The 26,483-nt window shown below is 40.8% G+C and overlaps 5 protein-coding genes across 13 annotated transcripts in view; 1 reads left to right on the plus strand and 4 right to left on the minus strand.

The window, feature by feature from the left end:
• Positions 1-1,386: 1,386 nt before the first annotated feature.
• LOC105278879 (hydroxymethylglutaryl-CoA synthase 1) lies at positions 1,387-4,452 on the plus strand. The gene is made up of 2 exons (XM_011338316.3): positions 1,387-1,716; positions 1,916-4,452. Exon 2 carries the CDS (start codon positions 1,917-1,919, stop codon positions 3,282-3,284), a length of 1,368 nt encoding a protein of 455 aa, XP_011336618.1. The 5' UTR covers positions 1,387-1,716; position 1,916; the 3' UTR covers positions 3,285-4,452.
• Positions 4,453-4,911: 459 nt separating this feature from the next.
• On the minus strand, positions 4,912-8,200 carry LOC105278876 (ras-related protein Rab-43). Of its 2 annotated transcripts, XM_011338301.3 has the most exons (5): positions 7,598-8,200; positions 7,210-7,294; positions 6,874-6,972; positions 6,620-6,777; positions 4,912-6,547 (listed from the first exon to the last, which is right to left on the minus strand). In XM_011338301.3, exons 1-5 carry the CDS (start codon positions 7,811-7,813, stop codon positions 6,440-6,442), a joined length of 666 nt encoding a protein of 221 aa, XP_011336603.1. In that variant the 5' UTR covers positions 7,814-8,200; the 3' UTR covers positions 4,912-6,439. The 2 variants fall into 2 exon arrangements, with proteins under 2 accessions (XP_011336603.1, XP_011336604.1); XM_011338302.3 differs by lacking the exon at positions 6,874-6,972.
• A 284-nt stretch (positions 8,201-8,484) lies between these two features.
• LOC105278877 (complement component 1 Q subcomponent-binding protein, mitochondrial) lies at positions 8,485-10,452 on the minus strand. Its single transcript, XM_011338304.3, has 5 exons — positions 10,120-10,452; positions 9,811-9,961; positions 9,514-9,716; positions 9,177-9,265; positions 8,485-8,845 (listed from the first exon to the last, which is right to left on the minus strand). The coding sequence occupies exons 1-5, from the start codon at positions 10,334-10,336 to the stop codon at positions 8,696-8,698; spliced, it is 810 nt and encodes a 269-aa protein (XP_011336606.1). The 5' UTR covers positions 10,337-10,452; the 3' UTR covers positions 8,485-8,695.
• Positions 10,453-11,104: 652 nt separating this feature from the next.
• LOC105278875 lies at positions 11,105-15,720 on the minus strand. Of its 3 annotated transcripts, XM_011338299.3 has the most exons (9): positions 15,433-15,718; positions 14,382-14,765; positions 13,792-14,245; positions 13,520-13,683; positions 13,279-13,426; positions 12,834-13,055; positions 12,425-12,499; positions 11,733-11,964; positions 11,105-11,641 (listed from the first exon to the last, which is right to left on the minus strand). In XM_011338299.3, exons 1-9 carry the CDS (start codon positions 15,594-15,596, stop codon positions 11,478-11,480), a joined length of 2,007 nt encoding a protein of 668 aa, XP_011336601.1. In that variant the 5' UTR covers positions 15,597-15,718; the 3' UTR covers positions 11,105-11,477. The 3 variants fall into 3 exon arrangements, with proteins under 3 accessions (XP_011336601.1, XP_026829950.1, XP_011336602.1); XM_026974149.1 differs by lacking the exon at positions 12,834-13,055 and having other exon boundaries at positions 15,433-15,720; XM_011338300.3 differs by lacking the exons at positions 12,425-12,499; positions 12,834-13,055 and having other exon boundaries at positions 15,433-15,720.
• A 2,230-nt stretch (positions 15,721-17,950) lies between these two features.
• Positions 17,951-26,483, minus strand: part of LOC105278870 (synaptosomal-associated protein 25) — a 38,745-nt gene continuing 30,212 nt past the window's right edge. For 4 of the 6 annotated variants that reach the window (XM_011338293.3, XM_011338294.3, XM_011338289.3 and 1 more), the window contains exon 7: positions 17,951-23,970. In XM_011338293.3, the coding sequence (XP_011336595.1) occupies positions 23,908-23,970 (63 nt within the window). In that variant the 3' untranslated portion in view covers positions 17,951-23,907. Of the gene's footprint in view, positions 23,971-25,509; positions 26,165-26,483 lie in introns of those variants that run through there. The other 2 variants (XM_020031459.2, XM_020031458.2) reach the window with 1 other exon arrangement.

Below are 26,483 nucleotides of genomic sequence, written 5' to 3' on the forward strand. Positions count from 1 at the left end.
ATGTTGCGACGTTGCAAATCGCAGTGGAACTTTATGAAGACTTTGCCAAGCGAAATGGACAGCTTAAGATCTTGATACGATCATTGATGAACTAACGATTTATTGTGTGAGTTTTTTTATAATATTAGTAAAATATATACATTTCGATCCTACAATAATTGCGTCAAGGTTTCAACTTGCTCATTTTTGTTTGGAAAAGCCCAGTTTTTCTTTATATTGCTCCATTTGCAATGTCGCTGTAAGCTTTTGCGCTTATGTATGGGTATCTTTGTTGAAAGTGAAAAGTTACAAAATTTCAATTTAAAAGCGTAAACTTTAATTTGGAATTATATTTATACGAAGAAGCTTATTTACTTAGCTTAGTTTATCTTGCGCTGTGTTTATCTTTCGTCAGGAATTAGTCGGTTAAAAATTATACATTGTATATACATTGTATTTTCTCCTAGTAAATATGCAATGCGTAGGCAATGCTAATGTAAGTGTAAATACACAATGCAAAACATGTGACATGCCACTGAATTTATGTGGCATAGACACTTTTTACAACGTTTCTACAACAATGTAGAATTACTTAAAAAAATGAACAGCGGTAATAACAGCAATAAACATTAACGGCGAACATTAAGCAACATTAAATACGAAAGTGGCATGAGTGGTTAAAGGTGAATGAAAAAAGCTTCTGATTTTTTGTTGAAACGTGTAACACTAGATTCGTCGATAGTTTTGTGCTTTCAAATTCACGTTCTTATGCTACTGCGTAGTGCGCAAAGTGCAAATGCGACACTTGAGAAACGGACTTCTTGATAAGTGACTCGGCGTTATTCCAACAAAAGGACTAAAGATTTGAGTCAATTGTGCGAAGAGTGCGGGAACATTTACTTACATCTTGCTTGTACATATATTGTTCGCGCATTGTACAGACTGGATACATCAGCTTTCCCGAATAGCTTGGGAGATTAAAAACATCTGGCGGCTCTATTGCGCACGCGACCCGGTGACCCATTAGTCGATCTAATCGGTCGATCTCGGGCGCTTTCGCGGACTGTTCCAAGTGCGAGTTTGGCGTTGGAAGCGAAGTTTATCGCGCATCACCCGTCGCCTTTATTCGATCTATTTGTCCCCGTTATCGTCGACATCGACGCGACAGAATGTCCGCGCGAGGATCCACGCGGAGTGTCGTAAATATTATAAATTCCACTTGCCCGTCGGCCACGAGAACCTCGCAAGCTACCGAGGCACGCTCTCTTGGCTTCACACCGCCCCTTCTTACTCTCCCTGTCCGGACGTCCCCCACCACTCTTCGATTAATCGACTCGCGCGAACGACTATAGCGCGCCACGCATTCCGCGCGCGCATTCGCTCGCGAGAGCTCGAGCGTGCGGTTTGGTTGGGCTTGCGTCGCGTGCAGTTGGGCACCACGTGATAACACGGCCGGGAGCGTGTAAGTAGCCGCCGACCCAAAACACGGCACGAACCGGTCGACGAGACACGCGAGGAGGAAGAGGCCCCGCGCGAGCTTGAAAGCACGCAATCGAAAGTCGCCCGCGCGCTCGGCGACGGTGCGACGACCCGGAATTTTCACTGTGCCATCGCCAGAGTTTCACTTCTAACCTGAATTCGACACGCCGTGCGAGCGTGCGCACATCTCCCCGGCACATACCAATCGGTTGCAGGGATACACGCGGAACCACGCGCTGAGTCAACGTCCTGATTAAGGTACCTACTTCTTGATTTATAAGCGATTAGATTTATATTCTTTGTTTTTGAAAACATAACGTTTAATCTCAGGAAACTGTCCCGCCAGAGTGATTACATAAACTCCGCGGCGACTAGAAATCGTCAGGAATTCCCGAGTCACGTTAATCAGCCAATTAGTCAATTAGCAATTGAGTGACGATTCTCTAACGTTCCCCAGGATGTGGCCGAAGGACGTCGGTATCCGGGCGTTGGAGGTGTACTTCCCGGCGCAGTACGTGGAGCAGACGGAGCTGGAGGCACACGATGGCGTGTCCGCCGGCAAGTACACGCTCGGCCTGGGCCAATCGCGGATGGGCTTCTGCAACGATCGCGAGGACATCAACTCGCTCGCCCTGACGGTAACGCATCGCCTGATGGAGCGTTACGCCGTGAAGCCGCAGGACATCGGCAGGCTCGAAGTCGGCACCGAGACCATCCTCGATAAGAGCAAGTCGATAAAGTCCCTACTGATGCAGCTGTTCGAGCCGCACGGTTGCACCGACATCGAGGGCATCGACACGACGAACGCGTGCTACGGCGGCACCGCCGCGCTCTTCAACGCCGTCGCCTGGGTCGAGAGTAGCGCCTGGGACGGCAGGCTGGCTCTAGTAGTCGCAGCGGACAACGCCGTGTACGCGCCAGGCAGTGCCAGGCCCACCGGTGGCGCCGGTGCGATAGCGATGCTGGTAGGGCCCGACGCGCCGCTGGTGTTCGACCGCGGCCTCCGGGCGTCCTGCATGCGGCACGCGTACGACTTCTACAAGCCGGATCTCCGCTCGGAGTATCCCGTAGTGGACGGCAAGCTGTCGATCCAGTGCTACCTGAGCGCCCTGGACAGCTGCTACCAGCTGTACCGCGAGAAGGCCAAGAAGCAGAACTCCGAGAGCGCCGTGACGCTGGCGAGCTTCGACGCGATGCTCTTCCACTCGCCGTACTGCAAGCTCGTGCAGAAGTCGCTCGCCCGGCTGGCGTTCCTCGACTTCGCCAACACGCCGCGCGACCGGCTCGCCGAGCGGTACGCCGCGGAGACGGCGAAATTCCATGACACGAAGCTCGAGGACACGTACTTCGACAAGGACATCGAGAAGGCGTTCGTGCAGCTGAGCAAAGCGGATTTCGAGCGGAAGACCAAGCCGGGCCTGTTGATCGCGAACCAGGTCGGCAACATGTACACGCCGTCGGTGTACTGCAGCTTGGTATCGTTGCTGGTGTCGGAGCCGATAAGCGAATTGGCGGGCAGCAAGATAGGCATATTCTCGTACGGTTCTGGCTTGTGCTCGAGCATGTACTCGTTGACGGTGGCGAAGGACGCGCGGGACGGCTCGGGCCTGTCGAAGATCGTCACCGCGCTCTCCTACGTCAAGTCGCAGTTGGACAAACGTCGGCGCGTCTCGCCGGAAGATTACACGAAGGTATTGGCGTTGCGGGAGCAGAATTGTCACGCCGTGCCATTCACGCCGCAGAGTAGTATAAACGACATGTTCCCGGGAACGTATTACTTAACGCAGGTGGACGAGAAGTACAGGAGGACTTATAAGAGAGTATGAGAGCGTAGGCACGAACGTCTAGATTATTTACATAGCTAATTTTCCTGTACGAAGAGACACGCATATTACACACGTAAAATGAAGAGCTCGGGGTTTCGTTTGATAAGTTATAATCATTGTACAACGGCGATTGTACGCTATGGTGTTGTTTGTTACACTTTTACAGCTTCGTATCGGGAATTTAATCCAACTTGGGTCTTCCTAACGATTTCTCGCTGTTACGTAATATTTTTTAATTGCTCTAGGCAATTGTTACACTTAATAATAATAATAATTTCCAGTTGTAGTAATGCGGTAAAGAATGATCATGCAGTTCTTTGGAAAACTATATGTATTACGGTTGTTCATGTGCAGCAAACATCAAAACGAGAATCTTAACTTTAATAGAAAATATTTTGATGGAATAGATTGGGAACTATTTATGCGGCAACTTTTTTTGCTGATTTATACGATCTATACACGTCGTTATTATTCCTTACACATCATCAATTACGAATGCTTTCGGACGTATTTGCAATTCGCTGAAGTTTATATCTTTTCTTTTCGTAGCTCGCTTTGACGCGTGCGTCGAATTGCACCGATTCGATTATTAAGAACATTCGCGTCGACGGGGAATCTCGGAGATAATATTATGCGTTGTTACGTGTATATCTTAATTAATATAAAAACAGCTTAAGGAAGTGCCTTACGTATAGATCATTTCTATACAACAGAAAAAAAAACGATTAAATGGAGAAGATTTTTATACCTTCACACTAGTAATACTTGCAGGTGAATTTAAGAAAGTCAAAATCATAAGCGCGAATGATATAACTGACGCCAGAAGCGCAAATTTCATTTTCACTCGATGCGTGCGGCATTCGGGGCTCGATCGGATACCTGATTTACATTTACGAATTCGCAGTCGGTCTCGTTAGGCATTTGTAACATATGGATTTGTCGTATCAATTTATCGAATCGTCTTCTACCTCGTTTTCCTTTATCTTTTTCTTAGATATTTATTATTAAGTCCACACAAATGAAGTATCTTAGCGAACAAGGTCAGATATGTTATCGGGTAGCACCGTTTTCTATATATAAGAATTTATATATTTTGTATCGTTATTTACTGTATTGTTATTTATAATATATATACGTATATGCTAGTCATATACAGCATGTTCACTTAGATTTCACGTCAGTGATTGACGTCAGTCGTTATAATATGCAACCTCAACATGACCGAACAATGCTAATTATTTCGACCGCAATAAAGAAATCGTTAACAAAATATTTAAAAATGCAACAGCTCTTGCTCATAAATATAATTCCACGAAAACAGATGACTAATGACTAATGTTCGCTCTCTGTGGCAAGTGCCTTCTTAATGCGCACTTTATCATATCTTATTCATAGGAAATTATTAAGTATTTATAGATTCAGTTAATATTCATATAATTGCGTGGCCTTTGAAACAAGGTCGGACTAACTATTGACGAGTATGTACATTTCCAACAACTAAAAAGCGTCTTATTATAATTTCCACCTTTAATCGGAATCTATCTTTAATCATAAGCGGTCTTGACGCGTATCACGCAGTCATCAAAGCTAATCTCACTGGATATCGTGATTTAGAGAAAGACACGTGTTCTAGAGAAAAATATATTTTTCAACTATTTGTATACAGTAAGTAGATTCGTGATTCATCTCACGTGATTTTTATACATGACCATGATGATTCATCATAAGTATTATTTCGCGTTATTTGCCACGTTAAGACATGCGAGCTTTGTGTCACGGTGATTTCTCTGCAATTCAGTCGCGCGGTCATTCAATTAATAGTACTGGAAGAAATCGATATGTATTGCTTCCGTTATCTAGGAGATTTCTACTCCTCGGAAGAATTCCCACCGCGGTCCGCTCGCGAATCAGCAAGGATCGCAATCTGCGAAACCACTTTTCGCGGGAACCAACCGAGCATAAATGAGCAGGGATTTTACGTATCGTGGATTACGTATGCGGACGCCTCTACAAGGATGAAATTTGAATTCGCAACGAAAAGTGCTTTGAGATTCATACGTTTACGTGCAACACATGTGTAAAAAGTAATAATAATATTACAAAATATGATGATTATTTTTATAAGCGATAGTGTAGAGATTCGTTACGTTTGTTCGCACGAGACGCGCTCTATGTCTGCATTCTCACTGCGCTTTTAGCGCTAAATGCGATAGTGCGTTTCTCTTTTTAATTCTATTGTTTACAACGATTCAAACTAAGAAGACTAATTCTCTTTCCGAGTCATCTCTAGCGCAAAATGTGCAATAAGAATGCTACTAAGGGACAGTATTTACAACTTGATGATGCGAACGAGTTTGGTAACCGAGAGACCAGACCTCGCATTCGCAAATAAATAAAATAAATAAAAAAGAAATTAAGTTACCACTCGCGATGTGAATGCTGAATTTTCTCAATCGCCGCGATGCTAGTTATGTGAAAACATGAGATTTTCCAAGCTTAGAAAAATTCTTAAGGCACCAGGGTATCTGGGATCTCTTCAGGTCGCTGCAGTACTTGTACAGTATCAATGTGTGTGTGTGTGTGTGTGTGTGTGTGTGTGAGCGGGGTGCGACGCTCGCGTGTTTCTACATGCCTAAATCTCATACAAAAATATACAAACGTACTCTTTGCGGAATAACAGGCTTTCCGAGCGGAAATAAGTTGCTCTAATTTAAATATATCGCTAATTTCTCGATTCACTTCTTCAGATTCTAGGGTTTCACGCGCAGTAGAAAAATATGCCGAACCTGGCGTGTATAAAAATACCCCCCTTCCGTCTCGATAAAATAACACTGATCACCCTCTAATCAGAAAATCATCGCTTCGTGCTGCGCCATAATAAGATAAAAGGTAGCAACTTCCGTGTGTAAAAAATCGTGAGATTTTCCACGCAGATCGTTCGCCTCGTAGTAGCTTATCATCTTCAATCCAAAGCTCGCGTTCTTAGTGCTAACGTTTCAAGAAATTTTGTAAAACTTTGCGACGCAATAGAACTGAGAAACGTCGCGCGCATACGTTTTCATTGACTGCCTTTTATCTTATCGCCGTTACGGCATACGTAAATAATATCTCAGTCACCCAGAGTTGCCGATAGAGAAAATTATCGCGACCACTTCTCAGAATATCTTGTACGAACAGCCCGAGCAGGAGGACAGGTCTCGCCCGACCCCGAGCTTCACCACGTCATCATCGCTCGCGCTGATCTGGCGGTTGTCGTGCCGTCGCTGCAAACAAAGTGGACGGTTCAATTTAACGACGAAGTAAGGTGGACTATAGTGGAAAAGACGGAAGTTTACCTTGAGCTCGGACGCTAGGTAGAAAAAGATGGAGTCTACGTTAGTGTTGTCCTTGGCCGAGGTCTCCACCACGTGCAGAACCTCGGGCAGATACTCGCACAGGGCCTCGGCCTCGGCCTTCTTCACCTCACGCAGATCACCCAGATCGCACTTATTACCTGCGAGGCGAGAAGCGAGGGCGATAAGTCGACGGGAGGAGGGAACCGACGCCGGTGTAGGAACCGTGTCGTAATGTGTATGCAAAATGAACGTACCGACTAATACTAATAACACATGCGACGACGCGTACCTCCGCACTTCCTCCACCCAGCGTTGCAAACTTAAGAATGTCGATCGCTTTGAAATATCGTAAACTAAAACGTTCGTACATGGTGTTTAAAAGATACGTCGTACACTTTGATAACGAATACTAAGAATAGAGGAAAGGAAATAAGAAGCAGGCTACGCTATTGTTAACAGAAAGTGCAGCACTATCGCTACTGATCACTTATTGTTAAGATAATGATTATGAATATCAAATGTCCTTTTCTTGACGACACAAATGAACCCTTTCCTGTGCTCGTTGAGATACAAGTTATCTGTTTACGTACCTAAGATTACCCCGTTTGCGGATCTATAATAACTCTGCGTTATTGTTCGGAACCTCTCTTGCCCAGCGGTATCCCATATTTGCAACTGTCAAATACATACATTTTATATATACAATCATTCATTATAAACAATCATATATAATCACAAAGTATGCCATATATATTTTTAAACATAAATCTAAACACAAATAAATAAAACTTTTATATATAAAAAATAAGCCTAGCCAAGAATTTATCAAACACTCCAGGGCGCTTGTAAGACGCAAAAAGAAGCGCAACCAGCGAGGAGACGTCCGCTGGTCACGCTTGGCACCCGGATATCCCTAGCCTACCAGGTCGGCAGAGGTTAACTCGCCGCGAGTGCCACGACTCGAGCGTCCCGGTATACCTTGACTCTCTTGCCGTCGATCAGCACGGTTTTCATGGAGAAGTCGACGCCGATGGTGCTCCCGTGGCGCTCGACGAACGTGCCGGACCTGAATCGCTGCACCACGCACGTCTTCCCCGTGCCGCAGTCCCCGATCAGCACGATCTTGAACAAGTAGTCGAAGCTATCGTCATCGCTCGCGTTCATCATCAGATTGTCGGGATCGCGGCGCGACATCCTCGACGGGTCCCACGCGCTCACGGCGACGACGACGACGACGATCACGGCAAACGAACATCCGGACTCTTCGCGGACTCCGCGCGTCACTGGACCATCTGCGCCATCACTGATCACTCGATCACGCCGCTGCCGCCCCGCCGCCGCCGCCTCCTCGAGCTATCCTTCACCTAATTGCGTCCATCTTGGTGTACATCTTTCCGCTGACTTGCGAGACTCGTATCAGCGACGAATCGCGGACCAGCACTACTGCTTCTCGGACTTCCTGCTTTTGAACTCTTCTCAAAATCTCGTCCGCAGACACAAAACTTTCCAAGATTTCCTACTGGCGCGTTCGGAACGTTTCGATACCGATTTTGAGCAATTTTTGAAATGATCTTGTTTAGAGAAATAGATAAAAATGGCAGGAAAAATAGCAGCCATAAAAAAAGTATAAGAGGAAAGAAAGAAACATTAACATTTAGCTCTGGTTGAATTCAACATGCGGAGATTTGATTTGAAACCATAGAATTAAATAAAAATTTATGCACACTTTTTTAGATATTTATTTTTCCTTGATTTACATCAAGTATTTGTTCTACTATCAATGGGATAATTCACGTTCTCGGAAAATGTCTTCGTACGTTTCAGCTTGCAAAGTTACGGATTAAGATTATTTTAATAGATAGAAATTTCATGGGAAATTATATTTTCTCTTTACACAAATAAAAAATAATCATTTTAACCTTTCTATATGCTCCAAATATTCCATCTGAATATTTTGCAAAATCTACTAATGAACATATATCAGTACATATACCTGTTTATTAACGATTTTCTTATTTAGTTGTACAACTATATACGGTCATAAGTCGCAGGAAATCTTAATATTAGAACCTAGAATTATTTTCCAGACGTGAATTTCGACAGACCCTCCAACAGGCTGACATAGGCTGTGTGCTCGTAGGATGTGCTCAGGTTGACCAGCTTATCAGCGAATTCGTTAGAAATACCCTTCTCCTCGAGGTAATTCATCAGCAAATCGTACAGATACTGCAAAATAAACAATTATTTTCCAATATAGAATTAATTCGCTAAATTTAAAAAAGTAGAAAATCCGGAAAAAAAATTCTAAGAAAAATTAAGAAAGACGAAGTCGCATTCACGTGTCACACTCGTATCGAAGCATCACGATAAGATATCATGACTCAACTCGATCAGTGTTCATCATTTCCCAAAGATTAATAATCAAAGCAGCCATCGAAGTACGGCACCTTGTACTCAACACTTTGAGGCGGAGACAATTAGCGAAATCTACTATTTTTATTTCTGTATTTTTTTTTTAATGTAATTTTCATATTTTAAAGCAAAGAATTATACTTACACCGTCGAGGATCTCACCGGCTACCGAGTACACCTTCTGATTGTGCTCGCCCTCGTACAACGTGATCTCGTCGATGCCGAATACGTCATCTGCGTGGAGAAGCACAGTGAGAGAACGAAGAACCAGAAACTACCAACTTAACAACTAAAGCAACAATGATGCAAGCAGATTAATCGGTGTCACACTCAAAGTTTCGCCAGCGACAAGCATAACATCCAATCACATGACGCGAAAGTGAGTGTCTCGATGTACCAAAGGATAATTATCAGGATGACGAGGCGAGCGATCATCCTGTACTCAACTCTTTGGAGGAGGAAGATCGCGAGGTGATACGTACTGTAACTCTCATCAGCACCCGACGCACCGGGTTGACTATTGAAGGAGCATGTGAAGCCCAGCGTCTGACTGCCCCTGATTATGTCCACTGTGAAAGACGGCTTGCTCTTCATCTCACCGATCTCCACATCGTCCTGTCGAGGATCGACGTCTGCATCGGAGTCTGCATCCACTGTGTGGTTCACATTGAACGAAATATGAATCCTGGAAAAGAGACCAGTAATGTATAAATAAAAATGTTTACGAGCACATTAAGATCTGATTTTGATCCGAGATATATCTCTAATAATTATCTTACTTATCGGTGCCATCCTTCTTGTCAAGATTGACTTCCGCACCATCGAGCGATATGGAGAAACCGTCCAACGTTGTGGGTATAGTCTTTAGCTTCTGCGCCTTCTTCTCGGCTACGATCTCCTCTGCCAAAAACTCCACCAACTCTTTCTCCGCTAAAATATAATGAAAAATTTGGTCGAATAAAGGAGGCTTTGGTTTTAACGAACATTCTCATTCTCACGACCACAAGTCTAGACTTCCCCTTTTAGGTTAAAGTCGCGAGCATGATCGAGCCAGCTAGTTCAGCGAGCAATATTCGCGTTAGCGTTACCTTTGGTATGCGACTTGCTGTAGCATCTACGGCTGGAGAAGTCGTGCTGCTTGAACTGGGAAGCGAGAGGCGTGATCTCGGCACTCCGCCGGCGAGTGCACATGTTCCATAGTGCCCTCGAGGATTGATTGCCGCCGCCGATTGCTGCCGGTGACGACAACGACAGTACACCGCGAAGAGACGAGACGCGCAGCGCGTTCCTCACGATACCGTTCATGATATCGCACAATTAACGAAAACGCGTCGTTCGATCGTTAAAAACTTGCGGTTCGAGGGCCCAGGAAGAAGCACGGCACTCGGTATCAAGCACGAGCCACGCGGAAATGGTTGCATCACGATGGCTCACAACTTGATTTCCGGTTCGCAGCTGCGCATGCGCGAGAACTTTCCCAGTGCGACGGCGCTCTGGCGACCATATTTATTCAAACGAGCTGCGTGAGTGTCTGGGTCCGAGCCTGAAAAGTGTATAATTTGCTAATAACAAATTGTTTGATTGACGAGAGTGATTGTGTAAAAACGTAGTGTGATAGAAAAACGAAATATTGTGAGAGTGTCAATGGACTGTCGTCGTCAGCAGCAGTCGGCGGCGGCAATCAATCCTCGAGGGTCCTATGGAACGTGTGCGCCTCTCGCTTCCCTGTTCGCGCAACACGACTTCTCCAGCCGCAGATGCTACAGCAACTCGCATACCACAGGTAACGCAAATATTGCTCGCTAGACCGTTGGCTATAGCTGGCTTGATTATGCTCGCGACTTCAACCTAAAAGGAGAAGTCTAGACTTGGGTCGTGATAGAATATTATAGGAACTAATACAGAATGATGATAATGATTTGCGAATTCGAAATAAGATTTCGCGCCTTTCTGGAACGTTCCTTTAGTCATAAATAAGGAGTAATCTAGTAAGGAACCTAAAGAGTTTCTTTATTCGATATAGAGATTCGTGATTCTTTGAATGTGTATCAGGTGTGCAAATTAATTCGATGCTTTTTGGGAAAACTTGAGCCTTTATTAAAAAACAAATAAGAAACATGACAATCTTCGAAAAATTTCCGCCATCATTTTTTCATATTTTTCTCCATCTATCCAAGTTACTTGGTATAATATATTAAAACGGATACATTTTCAAGCAATAATTCATCCTCGTCACAAAGTGAAATAATCATAATCATAATAAGAATCATACATATATACTTCGATAGATTTCGCTGGATTCTTTTTCACGATCTTACGGCAAACGTACGTAACATTGCTTTTGATTATTAATATTTTATGCATTTTATACATTATAGTTTTGATATTCGTCCATATATTTGATAGAAACACAATTTAAATCTTAAATACATAACAAGAAAAAAAGCTACAATTTGTTAGCCTCGTTGTTAGCTAAATATAGTACATCCTCTGGATACTCATTTGCCAGAATCTTATTTGGCATATAATAAGTATCTTTGAATTTGGAAAAATATATGCCGACTATGTCGGTTTTCAGAGGTTCCGGCGACACTACCTTTTCTAAGTCCCCTGCAATAAAAAACATACGCTCATGTTATTATAGAGTAAATATACTTCAGAATAATACAATTTATTTAATATTTCGTTATTTCGTTTATACCTTCGGGGACCAAATATGTCTCATCTTCGCAAAGGATTATGTAGTATAAAGATTCAGCTCTCCACCACCATCTCTCTATCATGCTCAAACTTATCTCCTCCCATCCGATTATCGGGCCTACTATTATCCGCCCAAGAAACGAATCGGTAACTTTCACGATCATTCCAACTGCGAATTTCATTCCAGCCTTTCTCTTCTTTGGTTTGAGTGCGTATTTTTCTTTTTCACCTACCTAGAAAGTGGAACATAATTAATGATAATAAATAATTATCACTATAATTTCATACACAACACACCAAGAAAAAAATGATCTCTTAAAACGATGCAAATTGGAGTAACAGGCTTATGCTGTCTCTATAAGTAATATACATTTTTAATAAAATAAGATAGTAAGGAAATTCTAATATAGATAAGTATCATCGTCAGTAACGTTTGCTACCTGCCCAAGCCTAATGCAGAATCAGAATTTATTTTTGCACATTTATATTTTCTTTTGTCTCCCCCATTATACTGCATAAGAAGATCATCTTTTTCAGAACATCCTCGTAATATAAAGTAATAAAGTATATATATATATATATATATGCGCAAAATATTTTGCTTCACGTGTCTTTTCTGCATGTATATGTGTGTATAACTTTTGCATATCACACACACAATGCATGCTTGCGCGCGCACAGAAACGAACGTACCACAGACATCATACTGGCTGCTATATCTTGTATTAACTTCATGCTTTCCTTTCTAATTTCATCATCAGATTCAACCTGCACATACGTGGAAACACAAACTTTATTTGCAATATTTCATTCAGTAGATATTTCATTTCACAACTTATATGTGGTAAAACGCTTATTTCAAACTGTATGAATATTTCTAATAAAACGATTTACGTATAAAATCAAAATTTTACGTATACAATCAAATAAAGTGTTTCTGTATACCATTAATATTTGTATTTTTTGTTACATGGAGATATTCTCATATAAAAATATATTAATTAATAAATATCCATAAATCTTGTGCAAAAGAAACAAGAAAAAAACTGCAGAAATTTCGTTTCTTTTCTTTACTTATAAACTTATAAACTTATTGAGATACCTCTTCCGCAGCCTGTATAAAGTTACATATATATTCTTGGCCTCTTATATAAGACTTTAAGATCGTCAGGTATCTGTCTTCTTGTTTTATCAAATTTAGAAGCCTCAAACACCAATACATTCTTTTCTTGATGTGTTCGAAGCCATCATCATAATATCCATATATAACAGCAGTATCAGAACTTACTGCCTTAGCATAATAGTAACTCAAGTCTAATATCAGCTAAAACAAACATTACATTCATAAATAAAACTAAGATTATAAATGAAAAAATTAAAAAGCTTAAATTTAAAAATTGGAATTAGAAAGGAAGCACCCTTTATTAATGTGTCAGTGATTTAATATATCTATTGCATGTTTGTGATCACTTATCTTATTTGAATTGTTAATTTTACGAATGCTTGTTTCGGTTAGTAGATTTAATATATTATACACGAATAATTACCTCGATGATATTTACTCTGCAATATCTATCAGAACTTATGGTACATTCTGCAACCTCACATATTCTGGACCAGTTATTATTATTTAGAATGACTCCATCATGTAAGACATCGATATAAAAGTACTGTTCGTCAGGATTTGTGAGATTCCTGCAATAAAATAATAAAAACGCGTATATAAGTTTGAAAGACAACCGAAACTTTAAAAAACGCATGGTTAATCGTAATTAAAATTAGCTTAACCATTTTGGTTTCCATTTTAATAACCAATAATTTTCGTCTTTCTCTGTTCGAGCAGAAGATAAGATAAGAAAAGATAGTAGATCACAGCGTATGCCAAGTCTTCTTGCAACACTCTGGAATATGATTGCCAGCAATGCAGTATAACCAACTTTCTTTTCTAAAACCTGTCATAGTTTAAAAAACAAAAACATTAACATTATAAGTTATAATATCTATGAAGCTATACATACTAGGTAAGGTGTTCCTAAAATATATGATAAGCTATAACTTACACAATTTAGTAATACGTATTCTTTGAGAAATACTGGTCTCCAATATGTAACTGCACGGAAATTTAGTTTAGTTTCACAAAAGAATATCTTGCACAGACTATCTAGAATCTGTCTTCCATCGCTGTTGTTCCATTGATTTTCATCGATATTATGGCATTTCCAAAACGAGAGTTGTTCTTGCGATGCGAAGAATATTGGATGATTGGGATTCACACTTTTAAGATGTTCCACTACCTGTTGTGCAATATTCTCCAGCTCCCCTTCTATATGCGTATAAGAGATACGTTTTTCCGGCTGATACCATTCTGCACTAAAAATTGCCACTTTTTCCAATAGCAGCTGTTCAACAGGGCGATTTATGAATCCTTGCCACACGTTTTCTAAATGACGATGCTTCAGATGTGGCAGAAACTCTTTAGCATAATAAATATTTGTCAGGTCATCATTGTGTCCACTAAAAATAAACACTTTGTATAGTAATTGTGCGATAAATGTTTCATCTGTTTAACATATACATTACAGTATCGCCACATAATTTTTCTAATAAGTGGAAATTTTTATTAAATATTCTTTCTTAAATTCTTTCTTACTTCTGTGAGCATTGAGGTACAAAACTTGTTAATTCATCCACAAGAAAATAATTGGTCAAATCATGTGTTGTCTCATTTGGATGAAGGAATAGAATTAGAAGAGGAGCAAGCTTTTCTTCATCCACGAAAATTTCATCGAGGAATACATGCATATAATGGATCCAAGAAGGACCTTCGTTCTGTTTGACAGAACGAAGGCGCAGTCTGTGGGCCGTTATATATGCTTTCAAGGTCTGATGATAATGGATGTAGTACTGTTTGTTTATTTGTCTCAAATTATGCCGCAATTCTTTCCTATATTCTTCTCGTTCTTGTACCAATTCTTTAAAATCTAGGTCTTCTCTGTGCATTTCTTTTTGACAAACTTCTTTCAAACCTGGCCATCTGGAATTAAAATGTAAGGAAAGAGTATATTTAATTTTCAAATCATTGATTATATAATTGTGTTAATAAAACCTTTACAATTACAGTAACAGATTTTTCAGAATTTGAAATTATACACTTATGCATACAGTAAGATAATTTTTGAAAGATTGGCGAAAACAGAAACAAGAACAGTAACGTCATATTTCGATATCCTCTCATGATTGTTATATTTATGATATTACGCTACAACAGAAAATCCCTGTAAGGACATAAAAGATAAGAGAGATTTAACAAGCAGATTTGTAAGAAAGATGGGGCGGCAGGACTGCAACAATCTCCCTCCAAAAGTTATTGCATATCCCGTTTTTTAAAATCATCCTTTTCTAAGTTACATTAAATTTTAATGACGCGTGCAAAAGCTACATCAGACATAAAAAAGTACGCGATATCCTTTTTTCAAGAGTTTGTTTATATCACACCCAATAAAAACAAACGATGCAGATTTTATATTACATTGAGATTATTTCAACTAGGCTGTTTTCAATAGATAATGAATATAATTACCCCCCTAGATCATTAAATATATTGATTAAAATTTTTACTTAAATCTAATTACAAGAAAAGATCATTAAATATATTGATTAAAATTTTTACTTAAATCTAATTACAAGAAAATAGAAAATACCTCTGATAAAACATCCGTCGCCAGAATGTATTGTTATTTCCGAGCATCTGATAAAAATGGTTGCACGTGGCGGTCAAATTTACGATATCTTTGATACTGATATTGTTATTACAATTCAGAATTATCTCGATGACATCTTCGGAAAGGTCCGTTATCGAAGCCATTGTTAGAATAATACAAGAATAATTGGATCTATAATTGCACAAAATTTCTATATGTGTTGCGATATATCAATTGTCTTGGTTTGTGATGTTTCTTCCTCTACTACGCATGAACTCGAATGGAAAGTGCTGCTGCAGAGTACCAAAGTCCAGCAGAATGATGTTGGAGGATCGTGAATCTGATTGGCGTATGCTCTTTTGAATCTTAGAGCCAATCAGATTCACGAAGGTTGCAAAGCAGCTTTTCCTGCTGAACGCAGCCAATGATTGTTAGATTCGAATCCTGACAGTATGCAAATAGCATGTGAAGGGGATGGTTTTCCCACGCACACAAGCTATACATATCATATCCGTGTGTGCACACATGCATATAAATAGATAAAGCTCCTTATCACAGAATTTCATCCTATGCTAAAGTAATTTATTTATGTCACGAAAGTTATAGTAAAAAAAATTTTAAATAATCATGAACATCTCAACATTTTCACAATCAATTTTGTTTAGCTTACAATTAGATTAGATTTTGATTTACTTAAAGTTTCGGAACGTTTGTATACGGAAATAGGTAGTTGCTGCCATTTGTCCATATGTTTACTTTCGTTTCAACTTTAGTTATTTTGTTATCATATTACTTATTATCGCGTGTAACAGTAGATTCAATCTGCACATATGTGGAAACGATGAAATTTATTTACATCTCTTTCAGCAGATATTTTATTTCGCAAATATGTGATAAAACTCTTACTTTAAGATGAATGAGTACTTTTAATAAAAAGATTTGTGTATCAAATCAAATAAATAATACAATAATATCTATACAGGGTGTCTGACATAAGGCGAAAAACCTCTCGCCCACAGGTAGATCTCGTCAAAGTGAATTAAAAAGTCCTGTACCATTTTGCAAACAACTACGTAAAATTTCGAGTAATTAACTAAAGAAAATTCGCTAATTCAGTAGACGCGAGGGAAGTAATGAATGAATAACGTAAAAAACGCGAGCGCTGGCGTATTTCTTAGAAGAACGCGAGTATCGGGTTACAGCGGCAGGCGAGACGACGCGTGGACAATAATTTCTCAGCGTCTCATTCACGCGCTCGAGTTGCCGAGAAAGTGTTGTCGTATTTCTTAGAAGCGTCGCCTGCCGCTATAATCCGATTATCGTGTTCTTCGAAATACGTTCGCGTCGCGCGCGCGGCTAGCCGGTTTTACGTTATTCATTCATTACTTCCCTCGCGTCCGCTGAATTAGCGAACTTTCTTTAGTTAATTACTCGAAATTTTACGTGGTTGTTTGCAAAATGGTACAGGACTTTTTAACTCAGTTTGACGAGATCTACCTGTGGGCGAGAGGTTTTTCACCTTATGTCAGACACCCTGTATATTAATAAATGCCTATAAATATACGCAATTCGTGTGATGAATTTACCCTTTTATTATGTTTTTGAATTACGAGTTCAGTATGAAGAAGCAATAATTTATCTATGTTGAAAAAAAGTGAAATGACCGCAATAAAATCGTACTTTGATAGATTCCGCTAGACTTTTTTCACGCTCTTACGGCAATAAAGTTTCTTAGCACAAAACTTACCTGATTAAACTTATCGTACTTACCGTAGGTACGACTTCTGGAGCGAGACAAATTTGCAGATTAATTTTAGTTGTCAGGAAATATCTCGGATAGTTATTGCATCATTATTTGTCAGTTTTATCCGCACTAGTACAAAACAGGCGCGCGTTATGCGCGCGCTATTTTATTTTTCAATAATAATAATGTTTTCGAATAATAATATTCATCTATTATTTATTATTAGCTATTCTTTATACTACTCACTTTTGACACAAAGTGTCTAGAATGTTAATATAAATTACCATATTCTGTCAGGTTAAAAAGGTGAAGAAAACTGATTCTACGAGATATCTTTTGCATAAAGTTATCGAGAGGTGAAGAAATTGGGCCTTAGAAATGAAAAAGTTCTAGCCATTACAATTTTTTTCTTTTTCCGAGGAGTTCTGTGCTATTTATATTGTTGTTATTTGGCATATTGCCTAGAGTTCTCGATGATTTAAAATTCGTTAAATCAATAAATGAAAAAGTTCTAGCCACAAAAATTTTTTCTTTTTCCGATTAGTTCTGGTATATTTGTATTGTTATTTGGCATATTACGAAGAGTTCTCGACGATTGAAAATCCTTTAGATTGATTTCGATTTGATTTAACACGGCTTTTTTAAGAGTGGCTAAACATGCTCGTTGGCGAGCTTGCATTTTCATGGAGTTGTCCAACACTTTACGTGTGTGCATGAACGGACTGTTCTAAACAGAATGGAGCCTAGGGGAAGTAAAATAAGGACGATGCGACGTACAATACTTGATGATTTATTATTTGCCAAGAAGTAAAATACACAGGCATTTGTTATAATCGTACCGCCAAGGAGAAACTTGTTTCTCCTCCTTACGACGGTACCGTAGATACATCTAGCGACATTATAATCGGTACTAAAAACAGAGATGCTGGTCTCGTCCCGTCTTTTCCCTCTGCTTACCGCCTAGCAGTAACTTTACAATTTACAAATGCCGTTGCCGTTGCATCACGATCGATATTTCTCTCGTCCGCGTTACCAAATTTTTATTTTTCTCGCCTCGTTATACTATTCGACTTCGCCCGAGTGTGCCTCGAAGATTGCGTCCTCCACGACACCTTGCGCGTCCGCACGGTGGTCCCAAAGTATATTTGTTTCTCGCCACTCGCGTCTCGCGGTAAGTACACGAAGGGGTGATCGGGGGTGAACACCCCATGCGCATGTTTCCGAAGCGGAAATCGATCGATGGAATGAGACGCGACTGTTTCATCGGCAAAGCAATCAATTTGGATCTCTGTTAGAGTTCTAAATAAAAGAGCAAGAATTCAAGATGAATCTGAAGTGACGAAGAGGTCTACCTACGAGCGCTGTCTAAGTATCTTACAATGTCTACTATCGGATAGGAGGAAAATGTATCGCGTTCGATTAGCGAAAGAATATTCCTGAAACTTCCGCTTCTCGCACTGCGCCAGAATTCGACTCTCGAGTTCTCGTTTCATCGCGTCGATTCCCGAAAGTTGTACGCCTCTTAGTCGAAAGTCGAGGCCGCGTATCACATTGCCGGCAGTTCCGCTAGAGCTTTTCCTATCTCCGCTAACGTAAAACGTTAACTCTCGATGCGGTTAACTATGTCGAGGTACAATTGTCGCTTAGAAGATATGGAACAGTTTTTTTCCATTTTTGTATACAGGATGTTTCCGGATCTGTTGAATGGTTCCCTCGGCTTCCTGCTCTCGATCAGAATATGCATCGTTACCGTCGAGACCTCCAAATTCTTATCGAATATACGTGCACACATTTTATTTGTAACGGATTTTCATTAAAGTCTGATTTACCAATTGATAAAGAAATTCTTTTATTCTTTATTAGAGTTTAATCAGAAGGAAAGAGAGTTCGGAATTGAATGATTCAGACAAATATCGCCGATTACATGAATTAATTACAACCGAGATTGCTTCTCCTCGAATACAACGCAGCTATATTTATAATAACTGCTCTTGCGCCTCGATCGCTCGACCTGGACCACCGGTCCTGAGGTCCGGTACTGAGGGAACGTCCGGCATTTCCGGAAGCGCTCTGTACATTTACAAAAAGCACGATTTTTTAATCTTAACTTCCGGATTATCTCCGCTCTCATGCGTGTGCTCCTCATCCCTCGCATCATCATCACTCGCACGCCCAAGTCTCTCGTGATTATTTTCTTTCTCTCACATGGCATACACACATACACTCTCTTGCCTCATCCTCCTCTTCCGCGTTAGCTCGTAATCGTCTCTACTGGTCTACCTACGTAAAATTGCGTATCTATACATTATTTGTGTGTGTGTGTGTGTGTGTGTGTGTGTTTCGTGTGTGTTTGTTTGTGAATAGAGATTTATTAAAACGTACGTACGCGTACCACATAGACCTGTAGACTCTCGATATGACTTAATCACTCGGACAAAGAGGGGGCTGAGGAAGGGGGAGTAAACAGGAACGGGGCGAATAATAATATTCATAAAGTAAGTACGTAATCTCGCAAATAGGCGGTGATAAACAGTAACGACGAAGTAACAATATATTGCTCGATCCTGTATATTATATTTATAATATTTATATATCTATTCACTCATTTATATTTATATATATATATATATATATAATAAATGTAATAAAGATATTCCGCTCTCTTCTTTCTTTCTCTCTCTCGCTCGCTCTCTCTCGATCAGAGAATGGCTTTCCCGCAACTTTCGACCCTCTTCTATCAGGATTTTAATTCTCGCTATTTTAAGAAAGGGCTCTTTCGTTCGTTCTCTATATACGACTATCTATACATATGCATATATATATATATATATATATGTATATATAGTATGCATACTGCATAAATAAATGATGTATGTGTATACCGTCCTCTCCGTTCTCTCTCGACTCTCGCGGTATCATTTCTTCTACAATGAAATATCGCTCGGCTAATTTCGAACCGCAATCTTTTCTCTCAGAGGAACTCTCGTGCGTCGATGGAATTTATTGCTTTTTTTATAGCAACACTTGCTGACGTACATTGTACAATGTACATATAACGCTTTCTCCCTCTCTTTCTCTCGATAAATTAAAATTAAATCAGGATGAATTCCCTCCACCTGATGAAAGATCGATTGAGGAATATAATCCAAGATGGTAATTATCTCGCAGCTCTATTGATGCACGATTAGCCGGGCACGATTCGGCTGAGATGAAATCGATTTCGGATTGACCAAAAAAGATTGAACAACGTGATAGAAATGAGATACCCAGGTATATATACATCATCTATCTATGATTATTGAAATTTTTCTCTCGACGTAAGTGATCACTATAGGCCTAAATGATCTCGCTTCCTAACTTATGATTCTCGTAACGTAATTTTTCTCTCTCGCGCTCTCTCACACGCACTCGCACGAGTTTTATGTGGGTTTTTTTCTCTCTCTCTCTCTCGCTCAAACAAACTCTCGCGAATTCTTTCACTCGTTGCTTACAGCACGTTCGTCCAAAGGGTAAAGCATCCAAAGGGCGTCTTATCATCATTTCCCCGAGAGAAAGCAAAAGACAAGCGAAATCGTAAAATGCTACGCAGTTTATTTGTGCTGGATCCTTACTGGCCCTGCACGCTCGAGGTCGACATCCGTCGACTAGTGCACTGCTATCGTTCTGTGTTCTCTGAAAAGTTCAAGGGCCGGAATCTAGTCGAAACGCTCGGTTAATTAAGCGACAATCATCGGAAAGATCCTCTCGATTTTATAATACACCGGTCGGATGAAACTCGCACTGTGGGGACTGAGAATCCGTGACGAACTACTATACAATCTGTAGTTTATAGTAAGTCGGTGGACCGGTTCAAGGATCCACTATAGTAGCAGCTTTTAGGTAGTATAATAATTTTTACACGCTAGCAATTTTATAAACTACTGATATATAAACTACCAGTATGAACTATTAGTAAACTACTAGTTTCATAAACTACTAGTAAACCACTAGTTTTTACGAAGCACCGGTAGTTGTACTTGAACTACCGGCGAAAGAATATACCAATCCCTCGGAATACACGCTGTTCCGCCGAGTTTTAGCAAACGCAAAAGACTCATCGATCGGGGACAAGAATAAGAATGGTTCGTTATCTGCGTGCGGTATAACAGTAGCGATCGCGTCGCACGATCAAAAATCGATCAGCGGATCCACGGATATCGATCCTCGAGCCGCAACAGCAGGACGCCTCTACCTCCGACTTCCTCTCTCTTCATCGATACGATTTAACAAGGTAGGTATGTCGCCCTCTTGTGTAAATACAGTAATGTACAATCTTTCTTTGGAGTTAAACCTTACTGTGATCTCGGCGCGATTGGCGCAAAAGGGGAAAATCGGGGAGGGTGAAACGGGCCACTGGGAAACGGTGTAGGGGCAGGGTGAAGGGGGAGGAAAAAGGGTGGAGCAAATTGGAGGTAATACCTACTACATTCTACGTTTTTTATCGCGTATGAGTTTCTTTTCTCCGCTTTTTGTCTTCTTTTTTTCCCCCCCTTAAACGACGAAAGAGGATCTCGCATTCTATCTACAGTTTCAGCGACCCTTATAATCGTGTGTGGCTGAACGCGTTCTCTTCGTTGCTTCGTTTATCTCTAGATTATGTATTTACTCCCCTCGTCGTCCCTTCGTCGTCTTCTTCTTCTGCCTCTTCCTCGTGCTTCGTTTGCTCGTCATTTGCGCGCGCGCGCGATTCCACTTCCTTTCCCTCCAAGTGTGTCGATTCGTCCTCTCCTCACGTGCTTCCCACACGCGGATGCAAGCAAAACACCCCCGGTCGAGTCTCGCTCGAGATCACTCGGAATTATTTTCGTGGGAAATTTCGTACGGTTGATCGATCTGTCTTGATTTTCTCGAGGGAGGGAAAAAACTTCGGAGGACACCTCCGCGCTTGGGAAAAGCTCGGGGGATTCGGACAGTACAGAGTAGTACAGAGATCGGATGTCGTTTTTTTTCGCTCGCGAATAGCGTCGGCGATCGCTGTGCCGTATGAGCGGACGCGATTCTCAAGAGCGCGAATCGTATAATCGAAGAGTAACGATATGTACCGAGACTAAATAAAACTGCTGAACAAAGTTTGCATGAGTAATCTTCTAGCCGGAGGGAGACAGATGCGAAATGACATTTGTACTATGATTTTATTCCCTTCTTTCCTGTTTTGCATTTCCGAGAGAATTTTCCGCTCGGTCGCCGGAATTAACTAGACCGAGAGGATTAAGTTAGTCGCCGCGCCGTCTTCATTATATATGGATGTATAACTAATCGAAGTGGACACGTGTGTGTATATATATATTTATATACACGCACACATACATGCTCTTTAACTTTTTATCTAAATTCCATCGTTAGTTAATATTAATTCTGTTGATAAAGAACAAGACCGCTCGCTTTTCAAGACAAAAATTAAATTTCAGCTCCGATTGCAAATTGCACGGTGCTCAATGTTTTTCATCCCACCGGACAAATTTCATCGACATTTCGTTGTTGCGATGAGTACAATAAGGCTGCTAAATTTCTAAGATCCACTTACAGTCTATCCCTTTTTTTATAATCATCGCCGATTAGCTCGCGTTGGAAATATTCCCCTCGAACCAGATACTTCACACCGGCAAATTATTGCCGTGAAAGTCCGTCTCGGAGATCAAATTTAATTTCCGATTGTGGAACAAACTTGAGAGAAATCGAGCGTTTTCGACCAAAAACTGAATTAGATCTGCTTGATGCTGCTTGATCAGGGACCGATATTCAGGCATCCAAGGATTCCAAATAAAAAATTAAATTTAATCTCCAGACCTCTGGGAAGCGGCGCGCTTTCGCGCTTTCACTTCAGAGTGAGAACTTTAAACTAGCAAAAACTGAGAAAGCAAACCCAGAGTTACTTTCGTACAATTCACGGTCGAATCATGACAACAAAATCGATTTATTTTATGTACAGTAGACGCCCATATAACGCGATCTGATGAAACGTAGGAAAAATTTCTCGTGGCAAATCAGTCTCGTATAACGCGTTAAATATATGTAACAAAACTCTACTAATATGTACGATATGCAATTAAGATAACGTCTTTTTGCAGGTTTATATATATAAGTGTGTGTGTGTTTTATAAATATTTCCATGTACATATATAATATTTCTGTACAATCTATATTTATATAACGATTTGTATAACGCGGAACGCGTGCGTGTCCCTCGCATTATGGGGGTCTACTGTATATTTTGAACTGCAGCATTTACAAAACTATAATTACGATAACAATCTAGAGAAAGCATGGATTTATGTGACTTTTCCTTTAACAATAAACTAAAAAGGCCATTCCAACTCGAATCAAAAGAACAGAATTGCGTAAATGAACAATTTTAGAGCAGATCATGGTGAACCTTAAGATTACGCATATTATAAAGACTCAACAATGTACCGAGCTCGTTCAAGCTTTCTCAGCGAGCTCGATATCGGCGAGCGCGAATAAAAAAAACCTCGTGCGACAGAGAAAACGCGAATAAATTAAGACAGGAGCAAACAATCGACTGAGTCGAGTGTAACTGTGCTGCTTATTGTTGTTATTGTTCTTGTTGTTGTTTCTGTTGATAGTGTCGGTGTGTTGTTGTTGCTGTCGCGTAGCTGATGGTGGAGGAAGGTGGTAGTGATGCTCGTGGCGGCCGACGTGGGTGCGCGGGGTGATCGACAGAGTGCAGCCTCTTACTTGAGTAGCTGGTGAGCTCGCTCGTTGGCCACTTGTATCCTCGTCTCGTTCGACTCGCCCTGCGTGTTAAAGAACATGAAAATGCGATGTCGTTTGCTCGGTACTTGGTGCATGAGAACCGTCGGTTTCGAGATCGAGATCGATGTCCGGAATTGGATAGATCATGCCATGACATTCTCGTACTTGATATTTCGACATGTAACGGGCACGCAGGAATGACCGAAAGAAAAATCTGCACGTTATGGAGCTCTTCCATTGTGAACATCACGCTTGGTTTCCTTGCATTCAAAACGATTCGGCTGAGAACGAAATTATTCGCTCAAATAATTCTTCGCTCCTTCAATCTCGACGTCTGAGTTTGACAAATGGACGTTGAATCGTTTTGAAGACAAATAAACCGTTTGATATTTACGCGAAAAATCGCTGCTTTTTCTTGATTCGTAGTAATAATTACAGCTATCAATGAAAAATCATTTAAACAGAAGAAAAAAAGAAAGAATAGGAATGATCGAATTGTGACATGTACTCGTCCCGTTTTTTAGTGTTTTTAAGAACACAAATATACCTTACAATCTATATTATTAAAAACACTTAAAAAACGAGAGGAATATATGTCACAACCGAATAGTGTCTCTATGTTGCAATGACAATTGAGCAGAGAACAGTTTCTCCAGGAATCTGCGCGGCTCCGCCCGACCTGGAGAGAGAAAGAGATGAAGCACTCGTGTGGTCCATGACACCGTGGTCAAGTATGTTAACCCGATTCGACTTTGGGGAGCATCGAAGCGAAAGCGTCGAAAGAACGGCTCTAATGGGGGTTCAAAAGGGATCAACGAGAGACATTTCGTCATCGAAACATGACGATGGCAGCGGTATAAGGCAATGAGAAAACGTGACGCTCGCTCGTGTCAACCACGACGACCACACGAGAATGGCAGCACGCGGTAGGCTTCGTGATTGTGTACGAGAATGATGACACGTGTCTCAGTGCGATGCACTGTATCGCTTCAGCGTTATATCTGTCTGCCTCCTCTCTGTCTCTTTCTCTTTCTCTCACACACACAATGAAAGCCTCATTGTGGAAAGTGATTCTACCCTCTCACTCAATTCCGTTACAGTCTATCGTTAACGGATTGTCCGCCTCTTATGTGCTCTTCAAGGTGGCTCTAAGTTCGCTCATTGTAATCGTATCAGGTCCGTAAAGTAATTCGGTGCTTTTTTAATAATTTTTAATAAATTGTTTAAGGAAAGATACAACAATTTCCAATTATCGACGTCCTCTTAGATACGTCAGCACTATGAGGGAAGGATATTTCAATTTAAACAACATACTAGTTCAGGATAAAGTAAGACTGAAAGCAAGCACCGTATTGATTTGCAGATACCTAATACTTTTTAATGCAATTAAGCTGACGCGTTTTACGCAAACCGGGATCTTACCGCTCTGAAGATTCAGTTTCTGCGTAAAAGCCGCGACTATCGAGCGGTTCGCTGTACATATCGCCATATATGTTGAGAAGCTTGGTGGTGGTGATAGTGGTGGTGGTACAAGTGATAGTAATGATGGTGATAATAGCTACTGATGTGGTGGTTAACAATTTTTTGTTGTTGCAGGTTGTTTGTGGATTGGATTGGAGACAACACGCGGGGGAGATGTGATTGATGCCTGAGCGACGACGAGAAGACAACAAAGAAAAGAGGCGAAGGAAATCATCGTCCGTGGAGCTGGGAGTATTCGAACAATTAGATCCAAAATTTGATTTCATGGTGAATGTAACGTTCGAATGCGATATTTATTATCGATTTGTTATCCCGGGCGAGTACGATCATTTGCCTTCTAATAATAATAATAATATAATAAATGTTGCAATCGGATACACGTGTAATTCTGTTTTTGCATTCCACTTGTCATTTCAACTGCCGCGACTAATTTCACTGAATGTCCCTGCAATTTAATGGCGCGCGAATTTTCATCAGACATTTAATTTAATTCGCCGAATAATTCCATCTCCGCGCGCGCGCGTGTGGATGTACGTGTTCTCGTAGATGTGCGTTCTATATCAGGCCCTCTACAATATATAATACACATAGACGCGCATGTAATCTCTCCTTTCTCGCACTTTCTCTTTGATACGTAAGTTGGGGCTTGGAGGAGACGGATACGGTGGAGACACAGAGAGAAGATGCATTTTACTTGAGCAGGGCGTGCGCACGTTGGTTCGCCACGGCTATCCTCGTTTCGTTCGACTCGCCCTGCGGATTTATCAGTTGGGTTTCGGTCGGTTAGATGTGTGCGTGCGTGCGTGCGTATGCGTGTGCGTGGGTCTACCTATGTCTACATGAGTTTAATCCATCGGTGGCGCACAATCGCTCTGAACTGGGGCAAAAATCTCGCGGGTTAATTAATTAATTTTTTTTAAATAATTATTAATATTATAATCATGCGTGTGTGTGCTTCTTCATAAATTTTTCTATAATGCCTCGTGTAATTAATCACGGGTTGTTCGAGATTGTGCGTCACTATCAATTCATCCCATCAAAGGCCATAATTCTTTTCTTCTTCAATGTATAT

This window comes from Ooceraea biroi, chromosome 12 (assembly GCF_003672135.1).
Source record: "Ooceraea biroi isolate clonal line C1 chromosome 12, Obir_v5.4, whole genome shotgun sequence".
Taxonomy (NCBI): domain Eukaryota; kingdom Metazoa; phylum Arthropoda; class Insecta; order Hymenoptera; family Formicidae; genus Ooceraea; species Ooceraea biroi.

Coding starts and splice junctions, on each gene's coding strand:
- LOC105278879 (XM_011338316.3), top strand. CDS start 1,917: ATGTGGCCGAAGGACGTCGGTATCCGGGCGTTGGAGGTGTACTTCCCG.
- LOC105278876 (XM_011338301.3), bottom strand. CDS start 7,813: ATGTCGCGCCGCGATCCCGACAATCTGATGATGAACGCGAGCGATGAC. Junction 7,295..7,597: donor TCGACGGCAAGAGAGTCAAG/GTATACCGGGAC, acceptor TGTATTTGACAG/TTGCAAATATGGGATACCGC. Junction 6,548..6,619: donor ACCTAGCGTCCGAGCTCAAG/GTAAACTTCCGT, acceptor CTTTGTTTGCAG/CGACGGCACGACAACCGCCA.
- LOC105278877 (XM_011338304.3), bottom strand. CDS start 10,336: ATGAACGGTATCGTGAGGAACGCGCTGCGCGTCTCGTCTCTTCGCGGT. Junction 9,717..9,810: donor AAGAAGGATGGCACCGATAA/GTAAGATAATTA, acceptor TCTCTTTTCCAG/GATTCATATTTCGTTCAATG. Junction 8,846..9,176: donor CCGGTGAGATCCTCGACGGT/GTAAGTATAATT, acceptor TTTATTTTGCAG/TATCTGTACGATTTGCTGAT.
- LOC105278875 (XM_011338299.3), bottom strand. CDS start 15,596: ATGGCTTCGATAACGGACCTTTCCGAAGATGTCATCGAGATAATTCTG. Junction 13,056..13,278: donor GCAGAGTAAATATCATCGAG/GTAATTATTCGT, acceptor TGTTTGTTTTAG/CTGATATTAGACTTGAGTTA. Junction 11,965..12,424: donor CAGCCAGTATGATGTCTGTG/GTACGTTCGTTT, acceptor TCCACTTTCTAG/GTAGGTGAAAAAGAAAAATA.